Source organism: Crotalus tigris, unplaced genomic scaffold (assembly GCF_016545835.1).
Source record: "Crotalus tigris isolate CLP2741 ecotype Arizona unplaced genomic scaffold, ASM1654583v1 scf7180000024286.1529876, whole genome shotgun sequence".
Taxonomy (NCBI): domain Eukaryota; kingdom Metazoa; phylum Chordata; class Lepidosauria; order Squamata; family Viperidae; genus Crotalus; species Crotalus tigris.
In genome coordinates, this window is record NW_024100459.1 from 783,176 (window position 1) to 811,160 (window position 27,985).

General features: G+C 37.7%; 1 protein-coding gene and 1 pseudogene across 4 annotated transcripts in view; one reads left to right on the plus strand and one right to left on the minus strand.

Moving 5' to 3' along the window:
* Positions 1-27,985, plus strand: part of LTK (leukocyte receptor tyrosine kinase) — a 132,793-nt gene that overhangs the window by 40,564 nt on the left and 64,244 nt on the right. For 3 of the 4 annotated variants that reach the window (XM_039323899.1, XM_039323898.1, XM_039323900.1), the window contains exons 3-8: positions 5,038-5,190; positions 10,485-10,701; positions 19,530-19,669; positions 20,277-20,405; positions 21,104-21,253; positions 26,920-27,020. In XM_039323899.1, coding sequence (XP_039179833.1) covers positions 5,076-5,190; positions 10,485-10,701; positions 19,530-19,669; positions 20,277-20,405; positions 21,104-21,253; positions 26,920-27,020 — 852 coding nt within the window. In that variant the 5' untranslated portion in view covers positions 5,038-5,075. Of the gene's footprint in view, positions 1-5,037; positions 5,191-10,484; positions 10,702-19,529; positions 19,670-20,276; positions 20,406-21,103; positions 21,254-26,919; positions 27,021-27,985 lie in introns of those variants that run through there. The other variant, XM_039323901.1, reaches the window with a different exon arrangement.
* Positions 5,681-9,607, minus strand: LOC120299265 (annotated as a pseudogene).

A 27,985-nucleotide genomic window follows, 5' to 3' on the forward strand; every position in this document is an offset into this window, starting at 1 on the left:
ATATACTGCCCCATAGTGCTTTGCAGCACTCCCTGGGCAGTTTACAACGTAGAAAGATTATTTGCATATTGCCCCCATTTTACCAACCTTGGAAGGATGGAAGGCTGAATCAACCTTGAGCTCCAATCAGGCTTGAACTCCAGACTGTGGGCAGAGTTTGCCTGAAATACTGCACTTTCACCACTGCACCACCAGCAATGATTACCCTCTATTTGTTCTATAGCAATTGGGCATTTTCTCTGAATTTTCAATAGTGTTTTCCAAATTCATTTGACAATATGTTCCATCAATAAATTCCAAAATGTATGAAGAAATATTTGTAAATAAACTTGCAAAAATTGTATAAAAATGTATTTTGTTCTCAACCATTCTTGAGCCTAAGGAGTGATGCATTGGCAGTGTTAATCTTTAGATAAAATTATTCAATAAATATTTTATCCCAATAAAGTCTTATTTATTTTCTGCAGCAACTGTCTCTCGGGAAAGGAAGTTAGTAGTAGTAATATTACTAATCTTGCAATCATTTCTCCTTAATGTATATTTTCTCTGTGCTTTCCATCTGCTCTTCTTGTATTTCTATAAAGAACCTGTTAAATTCAACCATGCAGCTTTAGAAAAAAAATTTCTTACCCCAACTACTTGTTCCTCCAAATTAATTCAGCTGAGTGGAAAACACATCCTATGTAATATAAAACATTTTTTTAAATCAAGAATTAACCATCCCAAACATTTTTATGTTTCTCATATCAAAAACAAAAAAGAAAGAAGAAAGAAAAAATACTATATTACTTGGGGGGGTTCATCCCTCTTAAACTAAAATTTATTTATATCCAAAATCTTTCTATTTCTTTAACCATATTCAAACAGATGTTTAATTTTTAAATATTCCCTCTGATATATCCCATCATCTTTCTTAATTCTCACTTTAGCCTTTTTCTTTTCAAAACCTTTTTCCTAATCAATATATTCCATTTGATCAAAAAGTCTTTCCATAGTCTTGTAGATGTTGTTGTAGATATAAAAGGCAAATCAAGTAAAATGTCTTTGTGGAGAGATTTTTGCCCCTTTCTATTCATTGAAGATCTTTCCTTACTTTCTCTCTTGGTTTCTCTTATCACTTTTTGTCTCTCTGATTCTCGTGGTACTCTTGACAGTTCTGCAATCCATTTTGTCAGATCTTTTTTCTTATCCTCAGATTTATTTTTTAATCCTAGAGCAGTGGTTCTAATCTTTTTAGACCGGCGACCCCGGTCATAAGCAGGCAACGCGCATGTGCGACGCTGCCCCCTGCACGGCACGCATGCGTGGCACCACCCCCTGCGTGGCACGCATGCGCAGCACCGCCCCCTATGCTGCACGCATGCACGATGACGCCCCCATGCACCACCCCCTGCATGGCACACATGCGCAGTGCCGCCCCCTGCGTGGCGCGCTTGCACGGCGGTGCCCCCATGTGCTGCCCCCTGTGTGGTGCACATGTGCGGCACCGCCCCCTGCGCCGGCTGAGAAAAAAATGGCAGATCGCGTTGTTTGGCAACCCCCGTGAAATGGTCGTTCGACCCCAAATGGGGTCGCGACCCACAGGTTGAGAACCGCTGTCCTAGAGTATAAGTCATCTTTTCCATGTCCAATATTTCTTGTAAGCTTTTTCCCACTTGGTCTAGGTCATACTTCCTTGTGTTATTTTCATCTTTAAATCTCTTTCCTCTAATTTATATTCAATTATCTGCTTTATCTCCTCCCTCTCTATTATTGTTTTCTGAGAGTTTTTTTGTTGTGAAGTTAACTTGGAGATGAATTCATTTATATTTTCAAAGTTATTTTTAATTTCCTCATGGTTTAAGATCATTGTTATTTGAATTAGTTGCAACATCACATACATCTCCTCCTGGAAAGTATTTGTTTTTTCTTGATATATTCTTTCTGCAGATCTCTGATTTTCCATGATAGCCAAAAATCAGAGTTTTCCTTTCTCTGCAAACAGCTTTAGAGTCACAGTTAGATACATGTCTGTAATCAAGAAAGGTCAGATGGGTTTTTTTCTAAAGTTTATAGTTCTCGTTTTATATATAGCCCAGAGTGTTTTCTTTTTTTGTCACAGCTTTTTCTATTATTAGAATTTTGAAGGTCACAAAAACAGATTGACTTTTCTTGGGTCTTGCCAGTTCTTGTATTAGAGCAACTGTTGTCGTAATTTTCATCCACCACTAGATGTCAGCACCAGTTCATTTTTCAGTTTTCAAAATAAACAGTTGTCTTCTATTTTCATAATTTAAATTGAAAATCTTAAAAGATTTCACCCATTTCAAACTTATCCAAATTTAAATCTTGTATTCATTTCATTTCAGAATATTTCTATCCCCCATAAAATGTTTAATTCGCCACTTCTGTCTGTAGGAGGGCAAAGTAAAGGTCCATCTCCTCACTTTCAGAGGTTTTTTTCCTTCTTAGGTTTTTTTTTCTTCCAGGAAATTAGTTAATAAATAAAATAGAGAAAATCAATGTTCTTACCCAGCTCTAAAAACATTGTTTACAATCAGTTTAAAATAGTGCTTTTGGGCTTTGGTTGCTTGTAGCTTGGGTAGACTCTGAAATTAGGCTAGCCTTTCTTCTCTTGATTTCTGGAAGGCTTTTCCCAGACTGATTGGGTCAGCCACCGTCTCTCCATGGTCTACAGGACTTCCTTCCTTCTTTGCCACCTCTTTGGGGTGACCTCTGGCCCGTTAAGGGTGCCATAATAGGCAGAAAGTCAGCTGTAGGGTGCGGAGCCCCAGAATCCCTTGGCTACTGCACTACTGTGCAAAACTGGAAGCCGCCTCAATGCAGCTGTTCTGTGTGCCTCAGAAAAAACGCTTTACATGTAGAATCTAGGAATTAGAAATCTTACTAAGTTCTTGCTCTTTGTGTGACAATGAATGTATTGGTTTTCAATGAATAAAACAACTCAAGAAGCTTGGGAAATTTTGAAAAGTGAAATTATAAAAATCCAGTCTAGCACAATACCAACAAAGAATAAAAAATAACAGCTCTCAAAAGAAACTAGCATGGCTGCATAAAGAACTATCTGATAAATTGGCAGATGTGATCTCAGAACCACTGAACTATATCTTTCAAAAATCCTGGAGCATTGGGGAACTACCAGAAAACTGGAAAAGAGTTGATAGAGTTCTCATCTTCAAAAAAGGAAAAAAAAATGGATCCAGGGAACTACAGACCTATCAGCCTGACATCAACACCTGGGAAGATTCTGGAAAAGATAATCAAGCAACGAATCAGCAAACACCTAGAGACAAACAAAGACATTACCAAGAGCCTACATGGGTTTGTCAAAATCAGGTCATGCCAGACAAATCTTATTGCATTCCTTGATCTGGTGACAAAATTAGTGGGTCAGAGGAATGCTGTGGATATAATTTACTTGGACTTCATTAAGGCATTTGATAAAGTAGGTCATAACCTACTACTTGATAAGATAGAAAAATGTGGGTTAAGCAGCATCACCGTCAGATGGATTCGTATGGCTGACCGGTCATACTCAGTGTGTGGTCCTCAACAGAATTGCATCTACATGGAGGGAAGTGTGTAGTGGGGTACCCCAGGGCTTTGTTCTGGCCCAGTGCTCTTCAACATCTTCATCAATGTTTTGAATGAAGGAAGATAGGGAACTTATCATATTTGCAGACAACACCAAGCTGACAGGAATAGCCAACACTCCAGAAGATTAGGCTTAAGATACAGAAGGATCTTGACTTGAACATTGGGCGCTATCTAACAAAATGAAATTCAATGGTGACAAAAGTAAGGTTCTACATTTAGGCAAGAAAAACCAAATGTACAGGTATAGTATAGGGGATACCTTGCTCAATAGTAGTAACAGTGAGAGGTATCTCAGAGTCCTAGTGGACAATCTTGGAAGGCCACACTTGGAATACTGCATCCAGTTTTGGTCACCACGATGTAAAAAAGATGTTGAAAGAATACAGAGAAGAGCAATAAAGATAATTAGGAACTGGAAGCTAAAACTTACAAGGAACGGTTGCTGGAATAGGGTATGTCTAGTTTAATGAAGAGAAGAATGAGGGGGGACATGATAGCAGTATTCCAATATCTCAGGGGCTGCCACAAAGAAGAGGGAGTCAAGCTATTTTCCAAGGCCCTGAAGGCAGGCCAAGAAGCAACGGATGGAAACTAATCAAGGAGAGAAGCAACCTAGGACTAAGGAGAAACTTCCTGACAGTTAGAACAATTAATCAGTGGAACAACCTGCCTCCAGAAGTTATGAATGCTCCAACACTGGAAGTTTTAAAGAAGAGACTGGACAACCATTTTTCTGAAATGTTATATGTTTTCCTGCCTGAGCAGGGAGTTGGACTAGAAGACCTCCAAGGTCCCTTCCAACTCTATTATTATTATTATTATTATTATTAGTAGTAGTAGTAGTAGTAGTAGTAGTAGTAGTAGTAGTAGTAGTAGTAGTAGTAGCAGCAGCAGCAGCAGCAGCAGCAGCAGCCAATCAGCACCACAAACAGTTTAACTTTTTCAAGCTTGCAAAATTTCATTTCCTGCATTTTTAAAATTGACCCTAAAGAGGAATATTGTATCTGGAGAATGCTGAAAGAAATGGAGTGCCGTTATAACTGCCCCATATGACATATTTATCTTTTTCTTTGAGTCAGTGACCAACAACTGAAATACATTCAGGAAAATATGAGTTAGTATCCTCTGTAGCTAGCTCAAGCATGTTGTGATATTCATCCAATCAGTCAGGACTTTTACAATAACAGCAGTGCAATAGTTAATTTTACATGATTTCTGTACTATTATTAAAATGTAGTGGTGAATAATCTGGGACAAAGGATATTCTCTATTTTATGATTGCATATTGCCAGGACAACTTGTGTTGTGTCTGATAAAAAAAAATGTAACTCATTTGTTAAAGTTAGTATCATTGATTATAATAATATCTTGGTGGGTTGGTTGGTTGATTACTTGATTGCCCTAATGATTTTTTTTTTTTTTTGGTCTTTTTTATAATAGAAACTCCATGTAATTTTGGATGGAACTGTTCCTGGATTATGTCTGCTAATAGCTTTGGACAACCTGACTGGCTACTATCTTCAGTTGTTGCTCTCACTTCTCAAGAAGATCAACACAGTATGGACATAATCTCATCCAACAGAGATCTGGAAGGTTATAAATTTGTGCTCCACCTTTATATTTGTTGTTAATTATCTGTCTGCCTAGAGAACTTCCTTTCCCACTTGGATTCATTTCTGTATGGCATCCAACACTGCTGAAGGAAACACTAATGGCTCTCTCCTCCTCTCCACACATATTAGCCTTTAACTGACATAATAGAATGAATATATAAAATATTTTTCAAATGAATATTCCCTGTGCATGCAGCCCACCATGTGTTAAATGTTGCTTATATATAAGAATCATCCAAATGAATAGAGATAAATACTATATATGTTGTAGGGAGCTCTAGTTGCAGAAAATTGGCTCTTTTTTTTTTCTTTACTGGAATCCAACACATTTTCTCTTATGGAAAATAAAAAAACAGAAAATGCTGAAATCAATTCATATGTTAACAGCAGTGGCACACTACATGTTCTCTTCCATTAACTGGAATCAGTTAAGTTCCCATAACATTCAGTTTACTTTCCTTTCTCTTGCAACGAATTATGCTACATGTTTTCACGGATGTCTTTATCCCCAGCGTAAGTCACAACATACATATCAGCTGCTCACATTTCAAATTCTCTCACACAGTTGATAAGGGTGGACAGTGGAGTGCTCACCAAGAAAGATCCTTTGCAATGGCCCTCTTTGTAAAGAGAATACAAAAACACTGCAGTCTGTACAGTTTTCCTTAGACCCATTTCATCAGCCAGGATGGTATCTGTGCCTTGAGCCCAAGAGAAACACAGCCAGTTCAGGCCTTCCAGTTGATAAGGATAAGGGTTCCTCCAGTTACATCTAAGTAATCTGGTTGTCTATCATATTTTACTATGTGTGTTTCTGGTGGTCTCTCTAATTTTCATAATTTCACTTTATTTTTTTTACTGGTCTTCCTTCTTCACCTCTCATCAGATCCCTGTCGTTCTAGTATGCCTGTTTGTAGATATTATAATCCTATATCTTTGCCTCTTCATTTTCCCAAGAAGCTTGGTCATATGGTAGATCTTTCCATTTAATGGGATAATGAACATTGCTCTTCTTATCCACACTATGATTGAGAATTCGATGGATCATCATCCATTCTGGTTTAATCCCATAACAATAAAACCGTTCTTCCATCTCTGCAAACTTGGGATCCTTGTCCTTCCATTTGTGACTCTTCTCTTCTTCTCTCCCAAAGTCTCCTGAAGATGGCTCATCCATATTATTTTTACATTGATAAAAATTGGCAATGCGGTTCATGAGTAGTTCATTACCAACTCTCCTGCCACTTGACAAAGAATTGTCTCTCAGGTCTTCACTCCAGAGGCTTAGGAGAAGGTGCATTTGGGTCTGCATCAGCAGGCCGTGGCACTGGAGTTGGTAATGGAGGCTGTCCCCATTTCCATGTCAAGATTTTCTGCACTTTGCCTTTCAGATGTGGGCAAGTACAGCATGGACAAAGCCATTCTCTGTTGGGGATTTCTGGCAAAGAGGGATTCAAACAGTGTATGTGATAAGATGAAGGGCAGGCATCACAGCAGAGAAGTTCTCCACCATCTTTGCAGACACGACAGAACTTCATGTGGTGATCATCTTCTTCCTCTGTATCCCTCAAAACATCCTCCTTAGTTTCCTCACCCTCAGAGTTATCTTCTTTGGCCTCCCACTGGATATCTTCTCTTTCACAATGGGGGCAGCTCCACTTACCCTCTGGTGCTTTCTCCATATTTGGATCCAGACAAATCATGTGATAAGCACAAGTATCACATAGGATGATCTCTACCCACTGCTGGCACACCTCACAGTAGTCCTGATGATCTGTCTCATAGCCATCCACTGTTGCAATTGAAACATCTTCTCCTTTCTTTTTCCTCTTTCCTGCTTTTAATTTTTTTATAGCTGCAGCTGCTGCGACTGGTAGAGTCATCTGACACAGAATAGCTATTAATATTTGCATCATCAAAGTCTAATTCAACATCCAAGTCATCCTCCTCGCTAGATGATTTTTTATGCTTGGAGCCAAATTCTCCGAGTTTGATTTTTAAAGGTGCCACTTTCTTGATTTCGGGTTTTTTGATGTCAGGGACACAAGGACTAGCCTTGGGTTTTTTTCCACATGTTAGGGCCTAACTCTAACCCTATCTCTTCTTTGGTCTTGGCCTTTCGAAGTGGCACTTCAACAGGGGGCTGAAGAAGAACAGCATCCACATTAGTTACCATGCTCTCCATCTCAGCTACAGCAGTGGCAGCAGGCACTCCTACTGATGCTCTGGAACTCCCTTTGAATGTATTATTTGTGCTGAATTTTCTCCATTTGGCCCCCAGAACCATCATCATTCTTTGCAGCAATAAGCGGCTTGTCAAACTGGCTGAAAGCTTTGTAATTTGTTAGGGTGCAATAATCTTCTTCTTTGAAAACGTGATCAATATCTTCCATGTCCCAGTCTTCTAAAAACTGGGCAAAGGACTTGGGGCCCTTGGAATCACCATCTTCATCTTCTTCCTCTTCCTTCTCCTTACACTTGGTTTTTTTCCTCTTCTCCTTCTTAGGCCAAATTTTTTTCTTTTTCTTTTTGCCAGGAGTATAGTCACTTCCTTCACTATCTCCAAGCTCTTTTTTCTGACGCTTAGTGAGCTTGGATATCTTAGGTTCTTTCAGCTTCTTAGGCTTCTTTTTTTGTCTTGATTTTTGGCAATTCTGCCACAGTTAATAGTTCTTCTTCTGGTTCTTCTTCAGGCTCTTGATGTTGAGGAATACTGTTGTTCAACAGGATCTCCATCTCCTCCTCATCACTGCCAGCAGAGCAGGGCGATGGGGATCCTGTGCCTGATGCCATGTCCTCTGATTAAGAGAGCTTCTGAGATTCAAGCAGCTTGTGCTATCTTGGCACTTTTGTATTAATAATGGTAGTAATGTGCCGACTCCTGGTGCCCCAGCTCCTTATTTCTCGACACCGCCAAAGGGCCATACACATTGAAGTATGTGAAATATTAACTTAGTATATCATCCATTATTCCTGCTTGCTCCTAACCCTTCACAGAAATGCCACAACTCAGTGGCTGAGCATAAGCATTAAATATTATTGGGCACCAGTTAGGACTAGAAGTACTACTGTTTGAAAGTCTAGGGAGCTGTTGTCAATCAAACTAGACTACTCTTCCTTGACCTGATAATCTGTAGAACCACTACTCTCCTCCATTTGATGTCCACCAGGCCCCCATTGCAGGTCAATTACTCCTGGTTAGGAAATGATAGGTTATATTACTATTGAACCTGATGAACTAAAGTTCATCTAACCTCAGTATTTATAGTTGGCCAGAGACCCCTTCTAGGATTTTTTTCTGTGAAATACAAAAAACACCTATGATTTGTGGGTTTGATGATTAGAAAAAAACCCTGTATAATAGAAAAAGTAAGCTTTTTTTGTAATCAAAAATTAAGATATAATTTTGTAACTGTACTTATATTTGCTGCAAAGGATATCAGAAGCATCTTTCTATTTTTTTTTATTCTTTCTTTCTGCACTGTTTGTTTCTTGCTTGCTTCTATGCTAGTTTGTATTAGTTTTTTCATGCTTTGTAAAACTTTTAATAAAAATTTATAACAAAAGAAAAGAAGCAGATTAACGATCTCAGTATAAAGCAGTCTCCTTTGTTTCCCTGCAGAGGGTTGGGAACTGAAAAAAGACACTCTTATGGTGTGTGTTTTCATGCAGCCAGAGGCTATGTGAAGAGTAGCTTCCTAGAAAACACTTATTTATTCATTTACTTTGCAGAAAATCAAAGGAGAAAAGGAAGATTAATGTTGCTGTGTTGCTGAAATGAGATTGGGAATAATTTTACTCCATATTCCCTGAAATTCAGTGTGGGGTTTGTCTTGAATTGATAGTTCCTATTCATGCCTTAGTCACTTCACAGTTGGATGTGTAATGTATTCAACATGAGGCTGCCTTTGAAGATTATTTAGAAGTTATAGCTGGTCCCAAAGGCAGCACTGCAGGCAATGCTGGGTATATTTTGATATACCCAAGTGAACCTATTTCTTTATGAGCTACACTGGGCTTCCAAATGCAATTCAAGGTGCTGATAATCACCTATAAAACTCTTCCTGGCATAAAACCAGGTTATCTGAGGAGCCATTTATTTGCCATGATACTCATTCATCAGAGTTTGTGCATTTTTGGTCCTTTCAGTTAATCAATGCTACCTATTTAAACCCAGAAACTCTGCCTTTTCTATTGCGGTAAAAGATCCACATATCTCCCACCTAAATAAATGATGTTTCACAAATCTTTTAAAATTTAGCTCTTCTTCCAGGCCTTTTTTTTTTTTTTAGAGAGGTTGTGGAATCTCTTCTGGTTATATTTTTTTGATATATGAAATGTGAACTGTCATCTTTTTTTTTCTTATTGCTTTCCATCTTTTTTTTTTTAAGTGTAAGTTGACCAGAGCAATTCTGGAGAGATAAAGCCTCTAAATTTATTCATTCATTCAGTCAGTCAGTCAGTCAGTTAGTCAAAGTCTTTTGCAGACATACTTTTTGGGCGGGGAGGGGGGGGGAATAGTAGTGTATGTATATATAACTTTTGTCCTAGTTTCATTTGTTACCATGAAGTCAATCAAAGTTAAATGATTTCCCTCCACTCTCTTCTATAAAAGGGGCAGTCAGTTGTTTGTGGGGACAACCATTCCTTTCTGATCCCACCATGTCAGTATTTTGTCAAGGCCAGAAAAAGCTCCTCCAGGCAGTCACAAAATCTCTCTTTGTTTCAGGAAACAGATAATCATTATCCAACTAGATAAAATTTTGTTTCTGCAACAATTACTCCCATGTTCATATACTGTAACTTTCTATTTCATTTACATATGTTGTCCCAAGGACTTACATAGAAATGAGATTTAATAAATATATCTCCTGATTTTTTTGCTTCATTTCAGTCACAGAGCAGAATGCTTGAAAAACTTGTTTTCTCAATTTAGGGAAGTTCACAACAATTAAGCTAGAAATCCTAGGGTCACAAACATGGAGAAAAGTCTCATTGATAAGAGCTATTTTTGAATGAGTATGGATAAAATCAGATTGTATCTTTGAGAACATTTGCCACAGACCATGTAGGTGTTTATAGAAAGGTCGATATATGATATAATTCTATTTTCCTCATTTATTTCCAGCTTTTTTATTCTTCTCTTAAATAATTTAATTCATATTTTTTATTGAGGCTATTTTCTCAATCTGTCATTATTTCTCTATACATTTATCATTTCTCTTATTGTTTTTCTTTGCTCTTAATGTATTTCTCCCCAATCTTTTGCTGTAGGGAATATTCTTCTCCTGAACCCAAGCAGGTTCTTGGATAGATGCACATTCAGCCTCCACAGTCCAATCCTGCCATGGAGCTCCAGCTCATGTTTGTTGGAGCTGGCAGTATATTCACAGGGCCTCAGTCTTGCAGGACTCTCTGCTGAAGTGCACTATATGGATACAAACCAAAGTAAAGTGGTTCATCTGCAAGAAGGACATGAGGAGGATGCCTGGTGAGTTTCGTTCCTGATCAAACACTTGGAATTTTTCCCAAGGGGAGTTAAGCACCAAACATGCACTCTGAAACACAAATAATTTGAAGAAAACTGATGAGACACAGCAGGCTGATTATCTTGAAAGCCCTTTATTCTATCATCTAATGTTAAGAACTAGGGCAGGGGTAGGCAACCTTGGCTCTTTTATGACACGCGGACTTCAACTCTCAGAATTCCTCAGCCAGCTATGCTAGTTCAGGAATTCTGGGAGTTGAAGTCCACGAGTCATAAAAGAGCCAAGGTTGCCTACCCCTGAACTAGGGCATTGAGAGGATTAGTTTTTTTTAAAAAAAAATATCCGAATGGAGGGTCCCAGCTGCACCAAAATTAAGAAATCTTCCCAAATCTAGGACAAACACTTGAGTTTGCAACTCCAAACCTTGCTCTTTTGCTAAGCATCCAAATCCTTTGCTAAGGAATTTAGTGAAAGATTTGGTTTTCTCTTGCATTTTCCCTAGCATTTTTGCTAGAGAATTTCTAGAAGCTTGGCACTCTGCCAAATCAGTCATCAATAGCTACATAGATGTAAACAATATCTACATAGTATGCAGAAGAGACAATCAACTAGCCCAAAAGGGAACAAAAAGACCCAAACACCTCTCCACCAGCAATCAGCACCCAGATGAACATAGATGAACTCCGAGATTAACATCAGCCCAACAATCAAATAAGCAATACCCCAATCAGGGAACTGCCAAACAAGCCAACAGTAAACAGCTAAACCAAAAAGCCTCTAAGATCACCCCCAGCAATACTGCCGGGGGAAGCCACTAGAATATAAACTGAGAGTAAACCCTACTCCTGACTACCACTCCTGACTAGCAAACCCTATTCCTGACTAGTTTGAGTAATGAAACATTTACAAGAAAACCACTAAGATCAGAAAGCAGCAAGGACCCCTCATTTCAACCCTGAGCTACAAATACTCTTTTTTATTTTTTTCCCAGAATTCTCTGAAATGTTATTAGTATTGAAATAATGTCTAATTACTTAAGTTTTTATCTGATGTATGCTGTAAGTTGTGTGACTATATGTCACAAAAGCCAGGCATCTTGAGAAGCAACTAAATAATTTGGTTCTGGTGTAATTTATTGTTTTGCATTCTTGAGACAGTTCTAGTAATTATTCTCTTCAATTCATGTGTAGGAAGCTCTTTCATTATAAGAAAAACTCACTAATCCTAGGATGGATTACCTTTCTTTTTTCTTTGTTTTTTCTTTTTTATTGAGGGTTGTTTTCCCACAGAGGTAAACTGTTTAAGAACCCTTAGAGAAGAAATGGCAAATTGAGGATGAGTGTGCTAGGCACAGCCAATAATTGTGGTGGAATGAAGAACTGTCAAATAGACCAGCTCTCAAGAAAGGAGTGGACTTGAGAGCATCCACAAGTGTTCCAGATAGCTTGGGCTAAAGTTTTTTTTTGGGGGGGGGAGGGAAGAATAAGAGCAAAGTTGTGATTAGAACTTTGATTTTGGAAAGTTAAGGGTCCAGATAGATCTGAAATAAAATTTTTGAATTGATTATAAGAATCTTTCCCATAGGAAACCATGATAGGATGAGACTTTGAGGGTTAGTCTCTAAAGGGAATTAGGAGCCAAAGATTATAATTAAAGGAGAAGACCACTTAAATTTGACTTACTAATATGGAATGAAGCAAAATGTTAACATTGAACATATTCAGTTATATTTTTGAATACAGTGGACCCAGATGTTAAATTTATGAGTGGCTGCTTTATAGAGAGACTGTTTAAAAGATACTATGGAAGAGGAATGAGTTTTATTGGACAAGATTGAGATTAATCTGAAAGTGGATTTAATAATTACCAACTACAAGAGTAATATAGAAACATGATACATTGACACATAAAAGACCCCAGCTGACATTTTAATAAGTGAAAGGGATATTTATTTTATTTATCTTTCACATTTCTGAACTGTCCATCTCCCTTAATATTGTATACAAATAACCAACCAAGAAACTGACCTAGAGAAAAGAATGAAACAATCAATATCTTCAAAAGAATAAAATTGACTTGAGAAGAAAAAAAACAACAACATACTAACACCCCTCATCAGCAGAGGAAATGGCAGCAAAGTAGAAACACATCTATTGTAAAACCACGCACATTAACCAAGTGCTTCACTACTAAAGCCACTTACTAAAACCACAGAGCAAACCCCACTCACTTCCAGCACTGAAGATGTTGCCTAGTTAGGTAATGAAACATCTGCAGGAAAACAACTAAGCTCAGAGAGCACCAAGGGCTCCACAGTTCAACCTTGAGCTACAAATACTCTCCTCTTTTGTAATACGCATGAATCTTTTTGAAGTTAGAAACATGATCAAAGGGGTGAGTGGAAGTCAACCTTTTTGCGCTATCTTGCATTCTCATGATGCATCACAAAATGTGCTGATTTTCCCCCTTAAAAATGAAATAGATGCAAGTTTATCTAAACAGGCCTCTCTTCAGAGCCCCACAATAAATATGCTGTTTCAGACCCTTCATGTCTTCCTCAGGAAGAGGCGTTCTCAGCAGAAAACTCTCAGACACAACTCAGATAAGATTCTTTATTGTAGGCAAGAATGGAGCAAACAGATTATCATTCATCTGCCCTGTAAGAAGTGATTTTTATAAGTCTTGTTTTAGTGTTTAAACTGTAGTCTTTTTCCTCCCAAGTGACTGATTATGGGATACTTGGCATTTGACTTGGTGGCCATGTGGAACTCAGACATAATGGGTACATTATGATTCTCTCTAACTTGGAAACCACGGATTACCATACCTAATCAGCACAAACCCTTCCTTCCTTCCTTCCTTCCTTCCTTCCTTCCTCCCTCCCTCCCTTCCTTCCTTTCTTCCTTCATTGCCAGAGATGTGTTGACCTCTGCTTTATGTTTGTACCTATATATGAGCATGGAGCATTGTTAGCTAATTTAACAAGTTGCATCCTTTTAACATAAAATCAACATTAAAAGTATTGCCATGCTGAGTTTATCTGAATTACTGCTGCAACAATCCATCTTTCACTGTGTACACCCAAGGCTTCATTCTGAATTCCATTAAATAAATTAAATTGGCTCAAAAAGCTTCTTTCCTGGCTCAAGCAACAAAGGGTGCTTACTGATACCTCTGGAAAGGAACTGCTTCTTTCATAACTTGCACTTTGAGAATCTACTATAAAAGCGAATGGCTCCAGAGTTCACTGATACCTCCCACAAGAATCTTACTAAAATTCAAAGGAACTTTACAATTTAATTTTGAAAGTTCTAGTAATTTTTTTTTAAAGCAATTGTGGCTGCTTCTAGAACTTACAAGATATAGCCTTGTTTTTAAATAGTTTTTAAAATGGATTATTACTCCATTGTGCTTTTGATGCTATTTATAATGTGTGGTGTTTTTTATTATTTTTCTTGTATTGCTCTTAAATGTAAGTACATATTTTAAGAAATTGTGATTATATATCATGTGTACAGTACTGGTATGAAAACTAGATAGTCTACTATAATGCACACAATAATCTGGAATACTCAATTCGTGGCTTTTGTTGCTGTGACACTGCAGTGCTAGTGACATAATTATGACTCAGAGTTGGACAACTGAACAACATGCAGGAAACATCCATAAGTACTGTTGTTTAAGAACTAAAAGATCTAATGTAATTATGTAAGTTGTGTAAAGGGCAAAAACTGAACATCAAAAATATACCATGAGTTACTATATATTGGTATTGTTATTTCTGGTAGATATGTTATATGAAGTTGTTGCAATTAGTGAATACTGAACAATTGCTCCTAGAGGAAGTACACATAAAGGTTCATGCAAACCTCAGGTCACATTTTCATCAACAGATCAATACATAATCTAGTTTTATGTGTGTTTCTGTTTAAAGACACCTTTTGGCCTTGACTTGCCCCGTGAAATTCAAGGGAGTGATTGGTGGAACTTTTTTTTTTAAGAAGCATCAACAAGGATGACATATCAACATCAGGCGGTTCTACTTCATGACTTTAGCTTTCATAATTTGTTGATGGTGTTGGCAATTTTCCCTCCTGAACTGGCTTGAAAACATGTGTCAGACTTGTTTACCTGGCTTTTTGCCTCAGATCTTTAAGAATTTTGTTGTAAGAGGTGAATGCTGTGGAGATTAGGCAAATTTCTCCCATCTGTATATTTTATGTAGGCAAAAGTCCACCAAAGAATGACTATTCTTTCAACATTAATGTCTATAAACAGGGAGAAAATCCCGCACTCTCCAGCACTGATGATGTTACCTAGCTGGATAATTAAATATCTGTAAACAAACAGGGAGCCTCAAAGATTCCATTTTAAAAGTGTCTTTTGTAAATCCAATATAGAAAAGTTATCCAGGTCACTCTTGATTTCTTATTTGTATATCCCTTTTAATTATGAAAACATCATTTCATTTCTCTAGTGTAGCATTTTTTTCCACATCAATCTTTTAGCCTGTCATTTTCAAACCCATTTTCAAATCACTCTCACTCTTGTCTGGTAAAACTTGTTCCTTTTCTATAATATCTTTTAAACACATCTACAGAGGCAGATATTCTTAAAATTAACTTCTGGCTCCATTGTTCAAAAATATCCTTCAATATGTTCAGTGTTAAGATATTTTGTTCCGTTCTGTATTAGAAAGTCACATGTAAGTGTTCTTCTTTAATAGTCATTTTTAGTTCCTACTGATTTCCTCTCGTGTCCAAATGTTTGTGGAGATTCTCCATCATCCAGGTCATAGTTGTCTCAAAGGTGCTTTTTCAAAAGGCAATTGGACTTGTTTTTTCCTCGAAGAAGACAACAACGTTTTGCTTCTCATCCAAGAAGTTTCATCAGTTGTGACTGGATGGTGGGGGGATGGAAGGATATGTTCTGAAAGGATGGTGAGAGAGGGAGGGAAGAATTATATTTCTTTGCAGTCATCTGGTAGCATTCTCTCTGAGAGTTATACTACATACCTGACCTCTGATGGGGTCTCCCATCTCAGGATTGATTGCTGAGGCGGTGTTGCAAAAGCTAGAACTCACAGCAATGAAGGATTACAAGCCCAAATTTTGGACCAGGTATGTAGATGACACATTTGTAGTCATCAAGCGCCATGACAAAGCTCCCTTCATGGAAAAAGCTGAATGCCATCTACCCTGACATCCAATTCACTGCTGAAGAAGAGGTGAATAACACCTTACTCTTCTTGGACATACTAATACGTCACGAGCATAATGGTGTACCGCAAAGCCACCCATACTGACAGAATAGTCCATAGTGACAACAATTATCCTACTGCCCATAAAATTAGCTGCATTCACACCCTGTTTAATAGAGTAAACACACACTGCAGCATGGCAAGTGAAAAAGCCAAGGAATATGCACACCTCTTTCAGGTATGCATACAGAACGACTTCGTCCAACATCATCACCAGCAACAGGCACCATTTGCTGCAGATGACAGACTTCCAATCACTACTACTTGGACCACACTCTCCTATATCCATGGAGTGTCAGAGAATATTATCTGAGCATAACAGAATGGTGCATAGACCTATTCAGACTCTTCAAACACGGGTAATGTGCCCCAAAGAACCCTTGCCCATGAGTAAGATGTCATCAGTGGTATATCAAATTAATTGTAATAATTACGCTTACAATTATGTAGGTGAGACCACAAAGCGTCTTCGGATGAGACTGCATAAACATCAGTTGGCCATCAAATGCCATGAGCAGCAGTCCCAAGTGTGGGCTCACACTGCAGAACACAACCACATGTTTAACTTCACTGACGCCAGGGTCATTGCTCATGATGCAACAAAGGGCGCCCGTCTGCTAAAAGAGGCATGGCTATCCAACAAGCATTCCATCAACCGGCATATTGAACTGTTACCAGCTTATCAGATATTACGCTGGCAGATATCTTTAAATAAGAAACTGCAAAGATGAAACAGCCACAGATCCTCACTGATACAAACAGGTCAACAGAGGATCATACCCCTTCTTCAATGGACTTAGGGCACAGCAAATGATCGAGAGGGGGCAGACGGTGTGATGAGTGACAGCAAAAGACTTGGAACCAACATGGACAGGGATAATGACAGCAAGAAAGAACAACCAGCTGAAATGGCAGCATTGCATATGCAAATGCCAGAAAAGCAGCGAGATGACTGTGCGTGGTAGAACACACACTGCACATGGGCAGGGCACGAGGAGAGGAGCAGGGTGCCTAAATTCAAATAGGTGTCAACAAGCATGATGGAAACAACAGAGCAATTAACTACGGGGGGCGGGAGCTGAATAGACTGATAACACGCTCATTAGCCAAATGCTTGGCGTTATAGAGACTATAAGAACGTGAGTCTCAATCCTGGCTAGAACTCTCACGATGTCAGCAGACGCTGACGAAAGCTAAGTTTTTAAATAAATTCTTCAGTCTCGGTGATCTGTGTTTTAGTTTTTGAATATATATATATATAGGTCTTTGGTTGTTCGGGTTTTCTCCCGCGTAAAATTGGAAGTGTCTTGGCGACGTTTCGATGAAGTCCCATTCGTCATCTTCAGGCTGGTGTTTTCAGCTTCGTGCTTCGAGCAGCAATTTGTGGTCTTAGCTGTTTCTTCCTTTTAACTGTCAGTGGGGTATGAACTGATTGGGTGGGAGCTTGGCTGTGTTCTGACTGGGTGGAGGTGTGTTCTGATTGGTTAGGGGCTTGGCTGTGCTCTGATTGGCTGGGGGGTTGGCTGTGCTCTGATTGGCTGGGGGGTTGGCTGTGCTCTGATTGGCTGGGGGAGTGTTCTGTTTGGTTGTGCTCAGGTTAGTCTGAGTTGCAGAGGGGTTTAAGATTTTGGGCTGCCTTGCTATTTTTTGGCTTCGCGTTCGTGGTCGTGCCTGCTCTTCATAGAGGGTGTCAGTTTGCTTCATGTATGGATTGGAGGGGTTTAAAGTGGCTAATGATGCAGCTGTGGTCTGGCTTCTGGTTTGTGGTCGTGCCTCATCATCGGTGTGGCTTTGAGTTTGTTTTTTGCATGGATGTGTGGTGGTGACATCCTGTGTGGTTTTTGTGAGTGTGGGTCTGGTATCATTTTTTGTGTTAGGGAGTCGTTTGTCAATAAGGGCGGGTTTCCAAATGGCTGGTAGGCGGGAGGTATCATCTCGTTTGTTCATGCTGTGTGGGTATTTTTCTATCTCGATGGCTTCTCTGATTATTCTGTTATTAAAATGTTCACTTTTGGCAATGGTTCTGGTATTTTGAAAGTCAATTTCATGTCCTGTGGCTTTAAGGTGTTGGACCAGGGAAGATGTTGGTTCCTCTTTTTTGACTGAGTTCTTATGTTCTTCAATGCGTGCACTTATTCTTCTGTTGGTTTGTCCGATGTATGTGGTGGGACAAGTGGTGCATGGGATGTGCACATTGCTCCTCGAAGCACGAAGCTGAAAACACCAGCCTGAAGATGACGAATGGGACTTCGTCGAAACGTCGCCAAGATACTTCCAATTTTACGCGGGAGAAAACCCAAACAACCAAAGACCTACATACAAACACCCGCGAAAACCTCAGAATATTATATATATATATATATATATATATATATATATATATATATATATATATATATATATATATTTAATGATGCAATCTTCGATCTCTGGGAAGAGTATACTCCAGTTATTTATTGTTAAAACCACATTTAAAACAATAAAAACAGTTATATACAAAAATTAAAACAACTTAGCTTTCGCTGGTCCTCTGCCAGCATCCTCAGAGTGGGGCTTAGGGGGTGGGAAGTTCTTTTTATCCCCTTCCCACCCCCTAAGCCCCACTCTGAGGGCGCTGGCAGAGGACCAGCGAAAGCTAAGTTGTTTTAATTTTTGTATATAACTGTTTTTATTGTTTTAAATGTGGTTTTAACAATAAATAACTGGAGTATACTCTTCCCGGAGATCGAAGATTGCATCATTGAACAAATATGCCCGGGATTTGTATTTTTATAACCATTAAGGACATATATATATATATATATATATATATATATATATATATATATATATATATTTTCTGAGGTTTTCGCGGGTGTTTGTATGTAGGTCTTTGGTTGTTCGGGTTTTCTCCCGCGTAAAATTGGAAGTGTCTTGGCGACGTTTCGACGAAGTCCCATTCGTCATCTTCAGGCTGGTGTTTTCAGCTTCGTGCAAAGCACAAGCAGTAAAAGCAAGAAAAGAGGAGTCATCAGTATAGAAGCCATAATTAAAAAGCAGTTAAATCAATTAGGACCTACGACAAGATCTAGGAGCCGTGTGCAAATGACGGCTCACCTATAAAGGCACTCTCCCACAGACCAGCATTAACCCTGACGATGTCAGAAGTATCTGACGAAAGCTTGGTGATCGGTGATGGTATTAAACTTTTATAGTTTATTATATTCCTGGTGTTCACGTTTTATTGGTAATTGACTATATATATATATATATATATATATAGATATATAGATAGATAGATAGATAGATAGATAGATAGATAGATAGATAGATAGATAGATAGATAGATATTTGTTTTCTGCAAAATATTATTACTAACATCTAAACCTTTACTATATAATTGACCAAAACTGCACAGTTCTAAAAAATATAACTTGAGATAAGATATATGAAATCCTTTGGATACATTGATACTCTTTATAGATAAACACATTTATTAACCATGTCAACTGCTTTGAAATCCTTTGGATACATTTGTGTTCTTTATAGATAAAGACATTTATTAACCATGTCAACTGCTTTGATTTTCAGGGTGAAATGGAAAATTCTAATAGGCCCAATTGGACAAATGGAAAGGCCTTTTGAGATCACTTTGCTGTATTCAAGTTGTGAGGAGAAGAATTCTGGGGTTTTGGCACTGGGCTCATTGCAACTTCAAAATTGCCTTCATGGTATGTAGGAATTCACATTTGAAAAAATTGTGATCATTGGATAAGATAAACTGACTGTTTCTGGCCTAAGATTCAGCAATAGGCTGTGAAGTAAATAATTTTAAAGTCTATTATTATAAATTTTAATTTTACTATTTTATATCTTAACTACAGTAAGCAAACTGTGGCCTTCAAGCCACACATGGCCCCATAACCCCTATTTTGAGGTGTCCAGAAGCTCTCCCAGGATTATGCTGAAAATTCCCACCAGTTTCCAATGGAAAATTAAACAAAGTGTGCTATGCTTTAGGTTTGGAAACATGGAAGGAAGGATTGTCCCCTAAATCTGAAAAATGGGTCCATTCTCTTCACTACTTACAGCTTCAGATGACCTTGGTCTGAAGGTTGCATATATCCAGTGCAATTAAATTTCAATCCATTGCATAATTGGTCCAGATCCAGATAATGATAAAAACATTTAAAAATGTTTATCAGACTTCCTCCAGACTGATACACATCCTAGAAAGCTCATAGCCACTGATTCCAGGCGGTAAAAGTGGTACATTTTAAAAATCAAGTCAGAGAACACTGACTTAGATGTTGATATTTTTGTTTGTTTTCCCTTCAGATAAAGTTTTTTCCAACTTTGATAAGGGCTCTCCTACCTCCTGCCCACATGAGGGCTGTGTCAGCCACCTAGAGGTTTGCAGTTTCAATTCTGATTGTCCAACCAAAGAAGAAGATGAATCCCTCTGTGGTAAATGTGAACCTGCCTGCCTCTTTCTTTCAGCGAGTTCTTACTTGTCAACTATTGTAAGAATAAAAATATTAAGCCCAACCTTTTGTTCTTTATTAATCCTGCAAAAACTTCAGTGAGGAAGGAACAAAAAATACTGATTGGTACTGAAAGCAGGACAAAAAGCAATGAATGAAACTAATCAAGGAGAGAACCAACCTAAAACTAAGGAGAAATTTCCTGACAATTAGAACAATTAATCAGTGGAACTACTTGCCTCTGGAAGTTGTGGGCGCTCCAACACTGGAGGTTTTTAAGAAGAGATTGGACAATAATTTGTCTGAAATGGTATAGGGTTTCCTGCTTGAGCAGGGGTTGGACTAGATGACCTCCAAGCTCATTTCCTCTCTCTTATTTCCTGTTATTTTAACAAATGACTTTTATTTCCAGTGCTAGCATTATTTCCTAGATCAGTAAATACCTTATTATTTGGGTCTTGACATTTTGATGGATGCTTATTCCTAGGCAGCTGATTTTTTTTTCAGTTTATATGTTTAATATTAAGAATAGCAAAAAGAAAAAATATTTAATGATTTTAGTAGAAATGTAAATTTTCTGTACCAATGAGTTTTTGTACACAGTTAACCGTACTTCACAATATACTGTATTGATCTTTTTGTTTGTTTCTTGTAAAAATCATTCTTACTGTTTTTTTCCAGATAGCCTAACAGAGGGGGCACATTGTTCTTTTGAGGAAGGTGCCTGTGGCTGGACAATGGATGGAAATATAAATTCTTCCTGGGCTATTAGTGATATTTCAAGGATGCATGAAAACTGGATTGGAGGATCTGCCTTACAAGCCACTGGAGGTATATTTTTTATCCTTCATCTTCCGTTTTAGCTGGAAGAGCATCTCCATTTGGGATGCTTTTATTTATTGAAACGTTGAGCAACTTTAGAATAGAATAGAATAGAATAGAATAGAATAGAATAGAATAGAATAGAATAGAATAGAATAGAATAGAATGGACCTTGGAGGCCTTCTGGTCCAGCCCTCTGCTCAAGCAGGAGAACCTATACCATCTCAGACAAGTGATTGTCTAGTCCAGTGGTGCGAACCTATGGCACCGGTGCCAGAGGCGGCACTCGGAGCCCTCTCTGTGGGCACACGTGTTGTTACCCCAGCCTTGCCTCCCCCCCCCACAACCCCCTCCTCTCCAGCAGCCCCCCTGAAGGAGAGTTGCCCTCGAGCGTGGCCCACACAGAGCAGTGCAGCCAAGGACATGGCAGCCAGGCAGCTTAGACAAGACTTTGTCCTCACACCCCATCATGCAGTTGATGCTGCAGGGCATGGGCAGAGGGTTTGGCTGCCATAGCGCTGTTGGGCTGCCTGGGCATCTGCGGCAGGCCCTGGAGGTAGTGGGTGGTCCTGTGGGCAGGCAGGGCAGGGGATGGGGGGCAGAGCAGGGGCGGGGCAGGGGTGGAGCAGGGGCAGGGCCAGTTTGTGGGCACTCGTTCTCTAAAAGGTCCACCATCACTGGTCTAGTCTCTTCTTAAAAATCTCCAGTGATAGAGCACCCACGATTTCTGGAGGCAAGCTGTTCCACTGGTTAATTGTCCTCACTGCCAGGAAGTTTCTCCTTAATTCCAAGTTGCTTCTCTCTTTGATCAGTTTCCAACCATTGTTTCTTGTCTTGCCCTCTGGTGTTTTGGAGAATAATGTGACCCATTCTTCTTTGTGGCAGTCCCTCAAATACTGGAATACTGCTATCATGTCTCCCTTATTTCTTCTTTTCTTTAGACTAGCCAAATCCAAGTCCTGCAGCCATTCTTCGTAAGTTTTAGTTTCCAGGCCTTTGATCATCTTAGTTTCTCTTCTTGTATGCTTCTGAGCCATATCTTTTGTAGAGGGATGTTCATAGTGCTGCCTTGAGAGAGTGTCCATCTGTGAAGGAAAACATACACAGTCTCCTTATGCGTGAAATCAGAAAACAGCCTGAGGTGACACATGAAGCTTTGTGTTTTTCAGAAGAATACTATAAGACAATCTATAAAATCTGTTTTGAAACTGAAATTTTCTACATTCTATAAGCAATTGATATTAAAGTTGGATTTTAGCCATGGACTAGCAGGTGAAGATGCATATGAAAAACTTATTTTGAAATACATTAGGAGTCTATAGGGAGAGTGAAATGGTAGTGATAGAGAAAAACAAGAATGCTCCCCATTCCCTGATGGATTTTCCACCTTTATTTCTAAGATGTTGGCAAGAATTCCCTGACCTTTGTTAAGAGCTACTATAGAATATCTCTTTTGAAAGGTAAAAAGGGAGATGGACCTCTACAATTCTTCCCTTGTTCTAATAAGGATTCCACTCCCTACATGTTTTATTGAGGGAGGGATTTGTGCATTTCAAATCCCGTCAAGAGACCCATAGAAATGGATGGCTTCGTTCTCTTCTCCTTATCCTTTTTAACAAGACGATGATTTTCTACATATATGCAAGGTTCCCTTAGTACAGGGGTGTCAAACTGCCAGCCCATGGGCTGGTTGCATCATATGGAGGCCACACCCACAGCAGCTCCAGCAATGCAAAAAAAGTCACGATATGTTGCGATACGTCACGTGACCCAGCAAATTTGACACCTGTGCCTTAGTATGTAGCTTAGGTATCCTGTCTATGGAATCAGAGTAACTCCCAGCAAGGAAAGAGTATAGCATTTAGGTTTTTTGTTTAGAGCAAAATCAGATAAGGGGAAACTGAAATATATAAAATCATGTGTGATGTGGACAATATAAAGTTTCCGGTGAGGAATTATGCTGGGCAGATGTCTCCAAAGGAGCAAAGGGACACTGTAGCCAAGAATGCTGCTAGAGGGTGGATGCCAAACTGCATAATCTCTCTGGATCAAAGAAAGATTGTAAGATAACCATTTTGCACAAAACATTTGCCTTAAAAACTTTCGGTGAAGAATATATTTCAGCAGACATTAAAAAAGAGGAATGGAGATTTTATATGGTAGATTTGTGAGGCACAAGCTAATTTATTTGGGGTCAAAACTATAATGTTGGGGATTTATGCCTCAAATGAGGATAAAGGAATGTTCTACAAACCACCTCTGGAGAGATTGATGGATTTCTCTAATGAAAGTTGGTGTTTAAAGAGAGATTGGAATGGAAATGGACAGAACTTCGAGAAAAATATTAAATATTAAAATTACGTAGGATAAACTACCAACTTTTTCTGGTTTGATTATTAATTTTGGGTTGATTGATATATGGAGATGGAAAAATGGTAGTTCGAGAGAATATTTTATTTTTCAGAAAAACACAACTCTTTTTCAAAAGTAGATGTGATTTGGATTTAAAGAGTCTTGGCTACTAAAATATCTAAAATGGAAATTTTACTTTTTCATACCAGAATCCTGTGATTTTGGTTATAAAACAAAAACTAGATTTTTTAAGATGGCGATTAAATGAAGTATTGTTACAGAAAGAAACAATTGTTGAGGATTTTAAAAAGAAATTAGAAGAATTCTTTGAAACTAATTTAAACTAAGGCATTGACTTGAAAATGGTTTGGGATTGAGGTAAAGCCCTTATTAGAGGTTGTCTAATTCAAGATAATTCTGAAATTAAGAAGAAGAAGAAAGAGAAAAGACAAAATATTCTGGTGGAGATAAAAAGAAAAGAATTAAAGAACTTCCTGGGGAATATAAGTATCTCTCAACAAATTAAGATTTTAAAACAACAGTTAACAATGACAAAAATGGAAATAAATCTGTAAAATCTGTAAAACATAGACTTTTTGAATTTGCAAAGAAACCAAAGAAATGGTTGGCATATAAATTATGAAAAGAAAGGGAAAAGAAAATGATATTGAAATTACTAGAGGTTGATTCTATATGAACAGATAATATTGCTATTCAAGGAACATTGTATCAGTATTAATTTTATATAAAGAACATGATATTTCATTGGAGAAAATGGAGGAATAGCTTAGAAAACAAAATTTACTGAGAATCACGGAAGAACAAAGACAAGTTATGTATGGACCTGTAACAACAAGGACGTTTTGGAAGTTATACAAGAGATTAAACTAGGAAAATTTCCTGGATCAGATGAACTATTAGGTACTATGAGGATGATTATTATTTTTTTACAATTTTTACAAAACACAATGAATTCTATTTTACAGGGAGGAAAATGCCAGAGACTTGGAAAGAAGCCAATATAGCATTAGCACTCAAAGAGGGACAAGATTTGACTTTAACAAGACTAATGCCATTGAACAAAGATTATAAATTGCTTACAACAATTTGAACTGAAAGATTGAAAATAATTTTGCAAGAATTTATTCATGAAGATCAATGTAGTTTTTTACCTAAAAGATAATTGAAGGGCAATTTTAGGAATGTGTAGGATATTAAGGAAATATTTGAAAAAAATATAATGAAAAACAAGCCACATGTTTCTTTCTAGATGCAGAGAAGGCTTTTAACAAATTGAATTGGATGTTTCCGTTTGATGTTTTAGAAAATATGAACTTTGGAGAGAACTTTATAAACTGGGTAAAATCAATTTACACTCTTCAGACAGCACAAATAATTGTTAATGGAGAGCTAACAAAACCATGTGAGATATAAAAAGAAAGAAGACAAAGTTGCCCATTTTCCCTTCTTGTGTTTATTTTAGGTATTGATATATTGAACACAGACGTAAGATGAGAAGAGAGGATTGTGAGTGTAAAGATTTAAAAAGAGATTCATGAGCTTTTGCGGATAATTTGATGTTGGTTTTGGAAGATCCTTAAAAGGAAATTAAATTATTAATAACTAAATTAAAAGAATTTAGTGAATTAGCAGGTCTCAAAATTAATAAACAAAAGAGAAATACATTAACAAAAAGTATGAAAATACAAGAGTAAACAGAACTGATAAAGAAAATAGATTTTAAAACTGAAAAAGGTTAAAATATTTGGGCATCTGTTGATAAACATGGCCTGTGTGTTATTTCAAAATTATTATATTAAGTTATGGAATGCATTCAAAACAGAAATGTTAAAATGTGATAAAGTGGAACTCTTATTGTTGGGGAGAATATCTGTGATAAAGATGAATGTTTTACTTAGAAGGTTATTTTTGTTTTTTGACAGCCAGTGTATCATTTAAATAGTGGCAGAAGGATACTTCTAAATTTGTATGGCGGGTGGGGTGGGGGGAAACCACAAATTAAATATAAGGTATTACAAGATGCAAAGGAAAGAGGAGGATTGGGTTTACTTGACTTAAAATTATACTTTGCTGTTTGTTATTTAGTTTGGATGAAAGAGAGTTGCTGGGAGTTGCTGAGATATAAAAAGTTACTTGAGTTAGAAGAACTCAAATTGAGATTTGGATGATATGGATGTTTGTCAAATGTCAAAGCTAAGCTTAATGTAGATTTTACATTAGATGTGCCATTCTGAGAATACGGAATGAATACAAATTTATATTGTCAATTTATTCAAAGGGAATATAAAATAAAATCAAGGAAAGATTTAGTAACAGAAGGATATACAGCATTTGGCAATGGTTATATACAATTATCAGATTTTATAGTTTTGAACAATTAAAGACTGAATTTGAAACAAAACTTGTACAGTGATGAACATGTTATTGTTAAAATGTATAAACTTGTTGAAATTTGAGACAGAAGAACAAGTGAAAGAATGTAAGATAAAACGGACTAAACATTTTCGTTATAGTATACAGATGGAATAATGGGAAAATATGTGACTGAAAGAAAATTTAGAATAAGGTCTAGTGCTAAAGACAATGTTTATAAAACAATGTATCATTGATATAATGTCACCAGAGAAATTGTCTAGAATGTACGAAGGTATTTCAAATTTATATTGGATATGTGAACGATATGAAGGGATATTGGACGTGCAATAAAATTTGCATACAAATATGTTCACTAATTCAGAAGATTTTAAAGATTAATGTACAATTGAAACCAGACGCTTTTATTCTGGGACTAATGGATAGACACAAGTATGGAATCTTGTTTTTATATAGTTTCAGTAAGATTGTTATGTGCTCAAAAGTGGGAAAGTATGGCATTAGCCATGATGGAGAACTGGTTGATAAAATGATGGAACTTGCAGAGATGATCAAAGTCACCTCTGTGCTTAGAGAAAAGACATCTACATTTATGGCTGACTGAAAATGAAGCAAAAAAATTAACTGTGGTTTTGATGATTAAGAAAAAATAGACAAAAGAAAAATAATTAAGAGATCATTTTGTAATCATACTTGTATTTGCTACAGAGAAATCAGAAGTTTCTTCCTTATCATTTCTTTTTATCTTTTGCTTTTGCATTTTGTCCTGCTATTCTCTCTCTTTTTTATTCTCTTTATTTTATGTTAGTTTCCAGAATATCATAAAATAATGTTCCTGAAGCAGTATGTTTGTTCTAATGTATTGTAAATTCAACTATAGCTCTGTCCCAAAAATACCACTGAAATCTAGTTCCAAATTTTTCCCCCAGGTCATTTTCTCTATCTGCATGTCAATAGTGAACACACAGACGGTCTTGCCCGGACTTACAGCACTGACCTTCCAGCCATTCTTTCCAATGGATCTTATAAGGTACTTTAACCTCTTCCTTAGGCAATTAAATCTCACTTTGCAGATTTGTGTGTGTGTGACATGCAGGCTTTTTTTCTTGTCTTTTTTTCATTATATTCATTAAATTATATTTTTTTTGGTCAAAAGTATCAAAATGATTCTGCACAAAAGATCTGTAGTAAGAGTTCTATTCGTAATAACCATCACTGTGCATGCCATAGAAACAGGGTATACAATCAGCTCCAATCCAGTTTGAAGCCAGATCTAAGTTGATTTAAAAAAAAAAAAACAAGCATATGATTCTATTTGACAGTTGGATTCAATTTTCTGATTTTAAGAAAAATCAAATTGATTGTGAAAATTGAGATTTCTCACAACTTAAAGAGCGGGATTGCCTTGACAATGCAGGAGAATATGGCAGGAAGTGTTCCCTTGTTCCTATGCCATCCCAACCACCAGTGCACAAGCACTGTAATATGGACAAACTGTGGAGCACCCTGAACTGTGTTCTGGATGATCTTCACACGCAGCCCCTGTAGACTGTGTTACAGTAGTCTAACTAGGAAATAACGAAGACTCCGATCTAAGAAGGGATGCAGTTGGTGCACTAAATGAATCTGCTTAAGAAACAGTCACCTGCTTCTTAAGCAGGAGCTCCAAGTCCAGGGAAACCCCCAAACCATGCACCAGCTCTGTCCAGGGGAGTGCTGGAAAGAGCCATTGGGGAGCAACCTACTAAGCAGAGATGCTGGAATCCAACCATCTTCCTGAAGGGCTGAACGTCCAAAGGCATCCTCACATAAGATCTGATGCTTTTCTGCCATTTGCCTACTGATGACCGCTTCCCTTTCCAAACAGGCACTTTACTCTGCTTAAGGGAAAGTGCATTGCCACAAGTTGGCAGCCTGGCTTTCCCTCTGCTGCCAGCTAAGCAGGTGAGTCAGCTTCCCTGCATTAAAATATGTTTTACGTCCTTGCCTCTGCTG